A 13,758-nucleotide genomic window follows, 5' to 3' on the forward strand; every position below is an offset into this window, starting at 1 on the left:
AATAAACGGCGTGGTGTCAACCTTCTCTCCCCCCCCCCCCCCAATTTTTTGACAACCAGCCGAGCTAAAGGAGACAGCTGGGGGCTGGTACTCTAAGGCTGGTATGAGGCCTAAAAAATAGCGCGCAGCCGCCCCAGAAAAGGAGCATTTATTAGATGTGCCAATGTGCTTTGCCCAGCTCTTCCCACGTGCCCAGTGGTGGTGGCAAGTGGGGCTGATGTCACCTTTTGTATTGTCTGGTGATATCAAGCCTATGGCTTGGTGATGAAGAGGTGTCTATAAGGCTAGTTTAACACTAGAATTTGGAGGTACAGTGGACACTCGCCGTGAAGCTCCACCCCCTGCCGCGCCTCTTCCGGTCAGCTCCTCCTATGGAGGCATGCTGCGGCCTGCGTACGCTATCTTTAGCATTGGGTACGCAGGCTGTGCACGGGTACGCAGGCTGTGCACAGGCATGCATTTGCCGCCGCATGCGCCTTCTTGACGGTGCGGCAGCCGCACCAAAATGGAACTCATTGCGTTTGTCGCAGGTCGGCGCGCCATCAAAATAATGCATGCGTACCCAATGCTAAAGATAGGGTACACAGACCGCATGCAGCGGCATGCGCCCATAGGAGTAGCTGACCGGAGGAGGCAGGGGGCTGAGCTTCACAACGAGCGTCCGCTGCGCCTCCAAACGCTAGTGTGAAACTAGCTTGACACCTATCCATTACTAATCCCTATAGTTCTGTTGTAAATAATCACAGCCAGAATAAAGTCTTATTTGAAATAAAAACAAAACACTTTTCCTTTTTTTTAAAAAAATGTCACCTAACGCCCATTCCATTGAAGCCTTCATCTCCTGCAGTGAACCAAAAATTAAAAACACCACCACCATAACCAGGTGATTGTCCAGACTGGGAACCACTGAGGTATGAGCTGCTGCGAGCCCACAGTCAGTGACCTCAAGGTTACCGTGGGTCACTGAGGCTGCGTTCCCAGCCGGGCCCCTGAACTGCGGTGACCTCAGCACAGTGAGGAAAAAGTCTCACTGTGCAGTGCTCATGTCAGTGAGTAGGGGACAATGATGCAAGTGGTCTTCAGCACCAGGCAACAGCACGAACAGTGCCACTGATTTCCAGGCGCCAGTACATGTGATACTGATGCGGCACACGGTTGCCACATGTATTAAACACATGGACACTATCTCTGCTACTGGAAAAACCAGGACATGTAAAAGAGCCCTAAAGCTGCATACACACGCTGCAGCCTTAAAATGCAGCAGCCCATTGTCACATGTGCTTTGTGCATGGGACCAGTGAATCACAATTCTTGCAGGGAAAAATCGGTTTCACTTGCAGAATCATACTGCCATTATGCTTTCAGACACAATGATGCCCTTGATTGTGAAAGTAGCCATAGGGTATCCACCTATCATGGTGGGGTCCCAGAACATTCTCTTGCCTGTCAGAATGTGGTGGACTATTGCCTCTGTGACTGCACCTGCAGGGGAAATGTTTACTCTGATGTAATCCATTTTAAGCTTGAAAATAAAGTAATCTTAATAAGGCCACTTCCTTTTTTTTTTTTAGAAAAGCGAAGCCGTAATTAATTTTAATTGTACCCTTAATACTCATCAAGAACTCATACATTACAAGGTTAACTTATTAACCAATAACTAAATTTATTAAAGGCAACTTGTCACTTTTTTCATGCTGCCCAATCTACGGTCAGCATGAATAGGAACCTGGTATGTTTTTCTCTGAAACTCTCCATTGTACATGGGGAGATACCTGTAAATCACCTGGAGCAGGGTGGGGAAAAGCTGGATAGCGGTGTTGCCACACTAATCATGTCTCTCTGGCTAGCTTGTCCCCACTCTGCTCCAAGTGATTAACGGGTCGCTCTGTGCACAGTGGAAAGACATGTTAAGCAACCAGTGAGAAGCTGGGTCTCTAGTTTCCTGCTTCTTTCTTGAAGCTATACAGTTGTGCAGCAAGGGGGGGGGGGGGGGACCTGTTCATCAAGTGGAGCAGGGTGAGGCGAAACCGACCAAGGACCCTCCTCACTTGTCAAATTAGACACAGCGTCCACAACTTCACACATACCTAGCTGCAGTCAAGCTGCCCGTGTTTAATTCATGCTGCCGTGATTCGGTCAGCATTATTCAGATGATTGGTTCTGTGTAAATCCCCTATAAGACACACAAGTTTACTTTTTTCAGTGTAATTAGAATTATAAAAATTTATTACATGATATTGTTTATACATGTTGTAAATTGCATGCCTGCTACCACTATAATCAGTTTATAGCTATGTACATTTTTTTTCCTCTTTTAGGCATCCCCAACTTCTTTGAAGGGCTCAGCTGGAACAACCGGAAATGCCACAAGCATCTCAAGTGGTAGTGCTAATGAATCTCCTGCTAGCCGGCAAGCAGCTGCCAAGCTTGCCCTACGTAAGCAGTTAGAAAAAACCTTGCTGGAGATTCCACCACCCAAACCACCTGCACCAGAACTTAACTTTCTTCCAAGTGCAGCCAATAATGAGTTCATCTATCTAGTAGGACTGGAGGAGGTAGTGCAGAACCTGCTAGAGACCCAAGGTAAGAATTATTGAGCTTTAAAGGGTTGACACTGGTATATCCGACTAAACTTAAGAAACCAAACTGTCATTTCTGCCTCATAGCTATGCCTCCTATCTTAAACTGTGTACAATTAGAGCACTTTCAATAACTAACTTTTATACAAGTGTGCAGTTTCTCATTCAGTCATTTATCTATTTTATGCTCTAAGGGACAACTCTGAACACCCTTTAAAATGTCTATAGCTACACTACTATACAAATGTCAAAGTGAACAAGTGGGCACCTTTCTATATATGGAAGTAAAGATACCATTTTTTGTAGAAATCCAGTGTGTCTTTCCTAAGCAATCTAGTATAGAAATCATGTAAATCATCTTGGAAGTGCACTGGGGGGGGGGGGCTTGGTGCCCTTGGGACAAGCATTCCAAGTTTGCCAACACACCCTCTGTGAAACTTGGAAGTTGCTCAAAAATATTTTTGGCGTTTGGGCTTTACACAGCTACTCCAATATGGCGTTTGCGTGGTTACACCTGTCAGTTTCTTGAAGAGATATAACCTACTCCAGAAATGTACTCCCTTTTGGCAGTGGCACACGCCAGTAAACTAATGCACCTAGTTCATCAAGTGACGTGTACTTCATAAAAGGGAGTCTGTTATCAGGTTTGCACAGGCATGCACGAACATGACCGCTTCGTGCACACGACACGACCGCTTTGCATATTTCTATGCAGATGTTATGCTCTGGTCGGGAGAGCCGCCGGCCAGGCCGATCTCTTTCCGGTTTTTACTGCCGTCTGCGCCCTTGCTCTCTTTGAAATGCTATACATTCACAAGACCAGACTGTTCTTCCATTGCTGCAAAATCAGGTTTTGAATAGATATGCAAATGAGAGCAAAGATCTGAGGCCTCCGTCATTGCAGTGCAGTGTTCTCCTGCTTGACTGACTGCTTCCTTCTATGCTGTGTGACTTCTGGCAAAGGAGCAGTCATTCAAGTGGGAAAAGGTAGTGCTAGCCAGGGAATAGAGCTGGAGTGACAGAGGCTTCAAATGTATAAATAGCTTTTCGGCCTCATTTGCATTTCACATAAAATGCTGAATACTCTAACAAATGAACAGACTGCCCATGTAAAAGTATTGCTGAACTTTACTTTGAAAGCTACATGCACATATAAATAGTTTCAGGTATGAATTCTCGCTGATACTTTCCTTTTAATAAATGGGTTGCATTATACTACAGTGAAACCCTTCATTGAGATATGTGCACAACGCCAGTCTTAATAAATCGGACCCATGGTTTCTAAGCTAGATTTCTTATGACTTGCACATTGGATCTCTACAGAAAAGTACCCTTTTTCAGTCACCCATGCCCTTCAAGGACCGGAAACTTCAAGATAAAAAGGGCGGCTCCTCTCTGCAACAGTTGGTTTCCTGTCCTTGATGGGATATCCTCAGTTAATCACGGCAGTGAAGACAAAGACTAGGCTGCCTGGGGCGGCCGGGGTTTGGCAAGCACGGGTCTTCTGCGACCATCGCCAGCTACCAGTAGAGCCATGGAGGTCCCAGAAGGGTGCCCTCCCTGACTGAGCGTGAGCAGGGTTTCGGTGGTTAGTCACGCTGCTCGAGAGCGCATTGACACTCCATTAGAATAAAGGAAGAGGATGCCTGGGCTGTAGGGGCCGTGGTTTGGCAGGCACAGGTCTGCTGCGGCAGGTGCTGGTAGCGCCACAGAGGTCCCGATGGGTGCCCTCCCTAAACGGGCGTGATCAAGGCACCAGAAGCTCCCTCACCTTTTTCCTGGACGTCTGGAGAGTGGTCTGTGCCATGACCGGAGGCGTGCAGAGTGCTGACCGGAAGTGCGCGAACCTGAAGTCTCATCTAGATGACGCGCCTGATTGGCAGATTCCAGGGGAAGGGGTGGGTACTGGTGGCTGTTCGTGCTGGCCGGCGTTCCCATGTGAGCATGTAAGGCGACCTCTGGCAGGCAAGTTGCGGCAAAGACTGAGGCTCAACAACCACCGCTTCAGCAGCAGCAACAGGAGTTGCTCAAGAAGCTAGAAGAGAGATGCCCTTCACGTCCCCATCGGAGGCAAGCACCCCAGCAGCCTCACCGAGGCAGTAGCAAGGTTTGGCTTCCTTTTTAAAAGAAAGTACCCTGTTGAAGAGAAAACATCCTTTTCTTGGGATAAGGCCCCTAAATTGGATGTAGCAGTGTCCAAGATCTCAAGAAGATTCTCCCTGCCATTTGAGGACTTGGGGTCGTTAAAACAACCATTGGACCGGAAAACTGACAGCTTCTTATAAGGCAGCCTGGGAGTCCTCAGCGGGGGCCCTAAGATTGGCCATTGCGGCTACATGCACGTCCAGATCTCTGAAGGTCTTGATGGACAACTTGGAGGACCTGTAGGAGCAGCAAGTCCCAAGGGATACCATCCTGGCTTCGATTCCAGCCATTAAAGAGGCAGTGGCGTTCCTAGCGGACGCCTCTGCAAACTCTGCTAGGTTGGCAGCCAGATCAGCCGCTGTGTCCAAAGCAGGTCGTAGGGCGGTCTGGCAAAAATGTTGGCCATGTGACATGCAGGCCAAAATTTAAATTTGGTTCTCTCCCCTGTGAGAGTGAAAGAAAATTCCTGTTTGGACCAGCCCTTGACGAGATTCTCGAGAAGGCAGGAAATGGGAAGAAAGAATTTCCATTCTTTTGGCAGTCCTTTTGAAAGGGTCTCTGTTCCTGCAAGAAACCGCTCAGGGAGCAGGACACACTGGAGGGACTGCCTAGAGGGGGCAGAGGTTTCTTCAGAAAATCATCCTTGGAATCCAAAAAAGCCCCCTCAATGACTTAAAGGGAATCTGTCACCCCATTTTTGACCTATAAGTTGCGGCCACAGCCATCAGGGGCTTATCTACAGCATTCTGTAATGCTGTAGATAAGCCCCCGATGTATCTTGAAAGATAAGAAAAACGAGTTAGATTATACTCCGGATGGGTGTCACGGTCCGGTGCCTCCCATCTTCATACGATGACGTCCTCCTTTTTACTTCTGCCGCGGCTCCTGCGCAGGCGTACTTTCTCTGCCCTGTTGAGGGCAGAGTAGAGTACTGCAGTGCGCAGGCGCTGGACCGCTCTGAACTTTCCCGGCACCTGCGCACTGCAGCACTTTACTCTGCCCTCAACAGGGCAGAGAAAGTACGCCTGCGCAGGAGCCGCGGCAGAAGTAAGGAGGAGGACGTCATCTCTAGAAAATGGGAGGCGCTGAACCGCGATGCCCGCGCCCCCAAGTGAGTATAATCGAACTTGTTTTTCTTATCTTTCAGGTTACATCAGGGGCTTATCTACAGCATTACAGAATGCTGTAGATAAGCCCCTGATGGCAGTGGCTGCATCTCATAGGCTGAAAATGGGTTGACAGATTCCCTTAATTTCCCAGGTGGGAGGGAGACTTTCTCTCTCGCTTCCTCCAGATCTGGGAAAAAATTTCCAGTGCCAGGATCCGTCAGATCATAGGCTCACGCCTAAAAATAAAATTCCATACCCCACCTTGAGAGCGATATATGGAAACCCCTGTGCAACCATCTTCGCACAAACAGCTGGTGCTGGAAAGCGAGGTCCTGTCTTCCATAGAAAAACTGTATTGGAAGAAGTTCTTCCAGGGGGGATAGAAGAGAGATTCCCCCCCCCCCCCCCCAATTTCTGATTTACAAAAAAAAAAAAAAAACACGCCTCTTTGAGGGCCATTATGAATCTAAAAGCTTTAAACAAATTCTTAGTTATCCCTTCATTCAAGATGGAGTTGGTGAGGACAGAAAAGTGAAGGTTTTCTTTCCGGACTGTTACATGGTGGTCTTGGATATCAAGGATGCCATTAACATGTACCAATTCACAACCAATATCAAAGGTTACTCAGAGTAGCGGTGCAGATGCGGTCGGAAATCAGGCACTTCCAGTACAGAGCTCTCCACTTTGGGCTAGCAGCAGCTCCCCAGATATATATGAAAGTAATTTAGGAAGTGACAGCTCATCTACGTGGAAAGGACATACTAGTGATACCGTATCTGGATGATTTCCTGATCGTGGGTGTTTTGTTTCTTCAGTGTCAACTGATCAGCAGAGCCAGAGATGCCTTAGAGACACAGGGATGGTATCTAAACCTAAAATGCAGGCTACAACCAATAACATCGCAGGTCTTTCTGGGTCTATTGATGGATTCAGTAAGACAGGAATACTGCCTCCCGGAGGAAAAGGAGACCAGTATCAAAAGCCGCATCTCAGTGGTAGCAAGTCCTAAGACGTCCCTTAGGAAAGCGATGTCCTTGTTGTGCTCTCTGACTGCCTGTATACCAGCAAAGGGCACTGTTGCGCACACGAAACCTTCAGTGGTGCGTCTTGGAGAATGAAGCAATCTTGCAGGGGCGGTTGGAAGGCAAGCTGATCCTTCCAGAGACATTGATCCATTCTCTCCATTGGTAGCTAGCGATCGACTCCTCATCCAAGGAAGTTCCATGGGTAAACAAAGTCACGACAGAGCCCACCTGGACGAACACTGCCTACAAGGGACCTGGTCATGAGAGGAGGTTAGCCGCCTCCAACATCTGGGAGCTCCTTGAGATAGAGAGGGTATTGGACGGGCTGCTGCCTTTTCTGCGGGACCACCATGTGAGTGCTCTCCAACAGCCGGACTACTGTAGCCTATATAAATCACCAAGAAGGTACTCGCTCCCTTCCACTAATGTTGGTTGAGGAACAGATATTTGTACTGGCTGAAATGAAAGGCTGATAATGAAAAGGTTTTTCTTTGGGGCAGAAAATACCAAGGCAGACTTCCTGAGCTGCAATTAGCTACGTCAGGAAGAATGGTCCCTGAAGAGGACAGTGTTCAGTCAGATTGTGGGCATGTGGGGTCTTCGTCAAATAGATCTTTTTGCCTCAAAGGAAAACGGCAAAGTTCAAAAATACTTCTCTAGACCTGGGAGAAAGCCCTCATATGGTGGATGCCTTCAGGATGGAATGGACCTCCGGTCTGCTCAATGCTTTCCTCCCCAGTGTGCCTCATCCTGTCAGTGTTGAGGAAGATCAGAGAAGCCTGGCCAAGAGTTATCCTGATATCCCCCTTTCGGCCAAAAAGACCTTGGTTTTACTGGCTAAGGACAATGTCAATATTGCATCCTTGGGTTCTCCCAGAAGACCAGGATCTTCTATCCCAAGGGCCTTTTCTCCATCCACAGATGTCTGGGCTGCATTTAGCAGCCTGGAATTTGAGAGGTCAATTTTAGAGGGAAAGCATTTCTCGGCTGAATGTATTTCTATTAGTAATGAGCGAGTATACTCATTGCTCGGGTGGCCTCCGAGTATTTTGGCATGCTCGGAGATTGTTTCTGTGGATGCAACTGCATGATTTATGGCTGCTGGATACAAGTGAAGAATGCCTCTTTGTTAGGGAATTCCCATGTGTATTCAGGTTGTCCAGCAGCCATAAATCATGCAGCTGAGACGACAAACTAAATCTCTGTGCACTCCAAAATACTCGCGATCAACCGAGCATGCTTGGGGAAACCTGAGCAACAAGTATACTCGGTCATCACTAATTTCTTCCCTCCTTAGTAGCAGGAAGCCGGGTAACCACTAGGCTCTATAGGAGGACCTGGAGGAAGTTCCCATCCTTTTCAGTGGTGAGGCTGGAGGGGGAGAAGTCCCTTTTAACATCTATACTGGAGTTCCTTCAGAGGGGGCTAGAACTTGGCCTTTGTTAGCATTCTTAAGGTGCAGGTCTCAGCCCTAGGGGAGCTATACAATTGTGACCTAGCAGGTATTAGGTGGATTGCCATGTTAATCAAAGCCTGTAGTAGAGCCAGATCAGTCCCTACCTGTGGAACCCCTCCATGGGATCTAAATTTAGTGTTGACTGTGCTGACAGAGCCCCTTCGAAGCTTTACATTCCGCCTCAGAAAAAAATCTCACTAAAAACATTACTGCTGGTGGCTCTTACATCAGCCCACAGGATAAGAGACATACAGGCTTTATCAGCAGACCCCCCTTAGGGTCCCGTTACACTAAACGATGCACCAGCAATCCCGACAACGATACGACCTGGTCAGGATCGCTGGTGCGACTTGCCAGCGATCAGGACCAGCGAGGACGCTGGTATCCAGGGTAAATAGCGGGTAACTAAGCGCGCGCGATGCTTACTTACCCGCTGTTTACCCTGGATACCAGCCCCCAGCGTCTGCTTACATACAGCGCTGGGAGCTCACTGATCGTTGGTCTCCCGCTGCCACACGATGCGTGCTGGCCAGCGGGAGACCAACGATCAAAAAATGGCCCAGGACATTCCTGCACGATCAGCGATACCCGGCAGGGGGTCGGTCGCTGATGCGTGCCACACACAGTGAGATGCTGGCGTGTCACGAAATCGGTGACGCATCAGCGAACTCGCTTAGTGTGAAGTACCCCTTACACTCAGGTCCTGGAAGATGGGGGTAGTTTTAAGATTAGACCTGGCATATCTCCCTAAGGTGGTTACAAGATTTTACACAGGGCACAGGAAATGGTATTACCATCTTTTTGTTCCAACCCCAGCAACCATAAGCAGGAGAAATTACACACCCTAGATGTTAGAAGGTGATTGCTGTGTTATTTATAGGTGACAGTACCTTGGAGGAGACAGGGCCCTGTTCGTATTCTTCCAGGGATCTTGGAAAGGCCTTAAGGTATCTAAACGAACCTTATCGAGATGGGTCAGGGAGGCTATCAAGTTAGCTTATATTGGTGCAGGCAAGGCCATTCCTGAAGGTCTGAAGGCCCATTCTACAAGAACCGTAGCGGCATCCTGGGCAGAGAAAGCAGATTTCTCCATCGACCAGATTTGTAAGGCGGCCACATGGTCCTCTCCTTCTTCCTTCCGTAGACACTATAGACTGAATTTGCCTACTTCCTTTGACATAACATTTGGGAGAAGAGTTCTACAAGCTGTGGTCCCTCCCATAAGTCTTTTGAAATTCTAGTGGTGCCGTCATGGGTGATTGAAAAAATCCTGTTTATTCGTAACCCATGATGGCACCCTTACTTTTCCCTCCTTGTTTAATCATTCTTTTGATCGATGGATCTTTGTTTTTTTCATACATCCTTTTTGGTGTTGGTGGTTGAGGATGAACAAGAATATAGGTATATGATTTATTTGTGTACACTAACCTGTGCGTTTCCTATTGTGCTCTGTAAACCAACTGATGCCAAGAGAGGAGGCGCCTTTTTTATCTTGAAAATTTCCTGTCCTTGAAGGGCAGATCCCCTCTCTCGTGGTGCCGTCATGGGTTACGAAAAAAACACGTTACCGGTAAGTAATATCCGTGTTTTAGGTTGGGCAGGTGTCTACACAGGTATATCAGTACTTCCATAAGGAATAGTGTGCTGACGGGATCCCCTTTTCATGTACAAAAGTCACAAGGACACTGAGTAGTTTTGACCACCCTGTGCTGCTGTCTGATAGGTGTACTTCTTATTTCTGAGTGTCTTACTAAGTGATTGTCCTCCATACAGGTAAAACTGTGCCACCACCTGCATCTCATGAGCCTTATAGTTGTGCCCAATGCAAGACTGACTTCACCAGCCGCTGGAGACAGGAAAAAAATGGGACCATCATGTGTGATGTTTGCATGACTTCTAACCAAAAGAAGGCCCTGAAAGCGGAGCACACTAACAGACTGAAGGCTGCCTTTGTCAAAGCTCTGCAACAAGAGCAGGAGATTGAGCAGCGAATACTGCAGCAGAGCTCATCCCCTGCACAGATTAAGTCAGAACATTCGGTTCAACACCACTCACTGAAACAGGTAACCAAATGGCACAGAAGTAAAACTTTATTTACTTTACTTTTGCCCCCTTAAAGGAAGATGTACACAGGAGTTCCCTGGAGCAGACTCAAGAGCTGAACCTGTGCTATGCAGTGTGGGTGCCAGCTGTGATATATGTGGGTGCTTGTAATCTGATTGCAGCTGTTTAACCCCTTTACCCCCAAGGGTGGTTTGCATGTTAATGACCAGGCCAATTTTTATAATTCTGACCACTGTCCCCTTATGAGGTAATAACTCTTGAACGCTTCCATGGATCCCGGTGATTGACATTTTCTTGTGACTTATTGTATTTCATGGTAGTAGTAAAATTTCTTTGATATGACTTGCGTTTATTTGTGTGTGGGGTGGGGGGATGGAAATTTGTCAAAAAAGTTTTCCAACTTTGAATTTTCATGCCCTTAAATCAGTTATGTCACACAATAGTTAATAAGCAACATTTCCCTCATGTCTACTTTACATCAGCACAATTTTGGAACCAACATTTTTTTTTTTTTTGTTAGGACGTTATAAGGGTTAAAAGTTGACCAGCGTTTTCTCATTTTTACAGGACCACATCACATTTTAAGTCACTTTATTAACCTTTCAGATGCTTCACAAAATTTTTTGGAATGTTTATAAAAAAAAAAAAAACTTTTACTTCAGATCCAATTTTTTTTTTTTTTTTTTTAATTTTACCAAGGGTAAAAGGAAAAATTGGACCCCAAAAGTTGTGCAATTTGTCCTGAGTACGCTGATACCCCATATGTGGGGGGGTAAACCACTATTTGTGTGCACGAGAGAGCTATGAAGGGAAGGAGCGCTGTTTGACTTTTTCACAAAAAATTGGCTGGAATTAAGGCCTCTTTCACACTTCAGTTTTTTACAATCAGTCACAATCCGCCAGGTTTTGAAAAAAAACGGATCCGCAATTTTCTTTTGAGGATCCGTTTTTTTTTTCCCCATTGACTTCCATTATTGGCGGATTGTGACGGATTGCTGTCCGTTGCATCGGGTTTTTTTTGAGGATCCGCCAAAAGTTGCTGTCCGTCACCATCCTGAAAGATTTCAAAACTGAGCTTGCAACGTTTTTTTCTCTGGCGGATCCTCCAGACACTAATTTAACCCGAAACTCTCTCTTTTTCTTTTTCTCTTTCTCTTTCTCTTTCTCTTTCTCTCTCTCTTTCTCTCTCTCTCTCTCTCTCTCTCTCTCTCTCTCTCTCTCTCTCTCTCTCTCTCTCTCTCTCTCTCTCTCTCTCTCTCTCTCTCTCTCTCTCTCATATTTTGCGGATCCGTCAAAAAAACGGACGGGTGGCATCCGTTGTCATCAGTACTAAAACGGATCCGCCATCCGTCCTTTTGGCGGATTTTGACTGATGCAAAAAAACTGAAGTGTGAAAGAGGCCTAAGATCGGAAGCCATGTTGTGTTTGGATAGCGCCTGAAACAGTGGAAACCCCCCACAAGTGATACCATTTTGGAAACTAGACCCCCTCAGGAACTTAACTCTGTGTGGTGAGCATTTTGAACCCCCAAGTACTTCACAGACGTTTATAACGTAGAGCCGTAAAAATTAAAAAAATCAATTTTTGTGGAAAAATCTCTTTTCGCCCCTAATTTTTATTTTGCCAAGGGTAACAGAAGAAATTGGACACCAAAGTTGTTGGGCAATTTGTCCCCTGAGTACGCGGTAACCCCATATGTGGGGCTAAACCACTGTTTGGGCACATGGCAGAGCTCAGAAGGAAGGAGCGCCAGATTTTACTGTTATGGTTTGCAGGCGCCATGACCCACTGGGAGAGCCCGTGAGGTGCCAAAACAGCAGAATCCCCCATAAGTGATCCAATTTTACGAACTACACCTCTCAATGAATTCATCTAAGGGTGCAGTGATCATGTGGACACCATGGGTGTGTCACAAAATTTTTTACCATTGGGCAGCCATGCGACGAGACTTGGGAGGAACGGAGCGGTATTTGCCTATTCAAGTGAATAGTTCTGTGCACATGTCAGTGTGTTTCGTTGACATGTCCGTTTTTTAATGTCAGCACGGGCCACAAAACATCCAACACACGTGCATATGCTTAACACACACGGATGTCCATGTGACACACATCAGTGCCGGGGAAGAAGCGTTACAGTAAGCTCTGTTCCCCGCCGCCGGGTGCTGAACACGGCTCTCATCATTCTCCCCTGTTAGTGCTGATTGCCGGACATGTACACGGACATCTCCGGTACCATAAATATTGGGACGTGTGAAAGAGACCTTTATAGCGGGTTTTTTTGTTTGGCAGCTGTCACACACTAAAAGACGCTTTTTATTTTGAAAAATAGTTTTTGCATCACCACATCTTGGCGCAGTCATGTGATGTCTTGTTTTTTGTGAGATGAGCTGACGTTTTTATTGGTACCATTTTCGGGCGTATGACTTTTTTTTTTTTTATCGCTTTTTAATACGATTTTAGGAAGACAGAATGAGCAAAAAACAGCAATTCATTAATTTTTTTTTTAGAGGGGGGGGGGGCGTTTATACCGTTTCACATGTGGTAAAATTGATAAGGCAGTTTTTTTTCTTTCGGTCAGTACGATTACAGCGATACCTCATTTATATCATTTTTTATGTTTTGGCGCTTTTATACAATACAAACTTTTATATAAAATATTTTTGCATCGCTTTATTCTGAGAGCTATAACTTATTTTTTTTTGGTGATGGAGCTATATGGCGGCTTGATTTTTGTGGGACAAGATGACGTTTTTAGCGGTACCATGTTTGTTTATAGCCGTCTTTTTGATCGCGAGTTATTCCATTTTTTGTTCGGCGGTATGATAAAGCATTGTTTTGGTCGGGTCATTACGGGCACGGGGAAACCAAATGTGTACTTTTATTGTTTATATTTTTTTCTTTTATTCAAATATTTAATGATAACAAAAAATCAATATATTTTTACAATTTTAATTTTTTTCTTATTTCATTCTTACTTTTACACTTTGTCCCACTATGGGACACTCATTTTATGCAGGCTGATCGCTTCTATATCATGCAGATGAAGCAGCATCTGCATGCTACAGAAGCTGTCAGCGCTGCACTCAGTGCACACTGACCTGAGAGACTTCCTGAGATGCACTGCGATCATGTTCAATCACAGTATTCTGGGGGTTAAAGTGCCGGGAACAGTCTGTGACTGCTCCAGGCACTTAGTGCTGGGTGTCAGCTGTGAGAATCAGCTGACACCTGGCCTTGATCGGCTGCACACCACTTGTGTGAGCGGCCGATCGCTATGACGTGCTATTCCGTCCATGGGAAGTAAAGCCCAAGTCACATGGATGGAATAGTAGATCGGATGGCAGAGAGGGATTAAACCCTGAACCTATAAGAACAGAGTTT

The 13,758-nt window shown here is 46.2% G+C and overlaps 1 protein-coding gene across 6 annotated transcripts in view; it reads left to right on the plus strand.

The window, feature by feature from the left end:
* The window catches only part of GATAD2A (GATA zinc finger domain containing 2A), a 116,768-nt gene that overhangs the window by 92,320 nt on the left and 10,690 nt on the right, over positions 1–13,758 (plus strand). For all 6 annotated transcript variants that reach the window (XM_073555142.1, XM_073555141.1, XM_073555138.1 and 3 more), the window contains exons 7-8: positions 2,319–2,583; positions 10,088–10,377. In XM_073555142.1, coding sequence (XP_073411243.1) covers positions 2,319–2,583; positions 10,088–10,377 — 555 coding nt within the window. The remainder of the gene's footprint in view (positions 1–2,318; positions 2,584–10,087; positions 10,378–13,758) is intronic.

This window comes from Dendrobates tinctorius, unplaced genomic scaffold (genome assembly GCF_039654945.1).
Source record: "Dendrobates tinctorius isolate UK_male_01 unplaced genomic scaffold, ASM3965494v1 ptg000219l, whole genome shotgun sequence".
Taxonomy (NCBI): domain Eukaryota; kingdom Metazoa; phylum Chordata; class Amphibia; order Anura; family Dendrobatidae; genus Dendrobates; species Dendrobates tinctorius.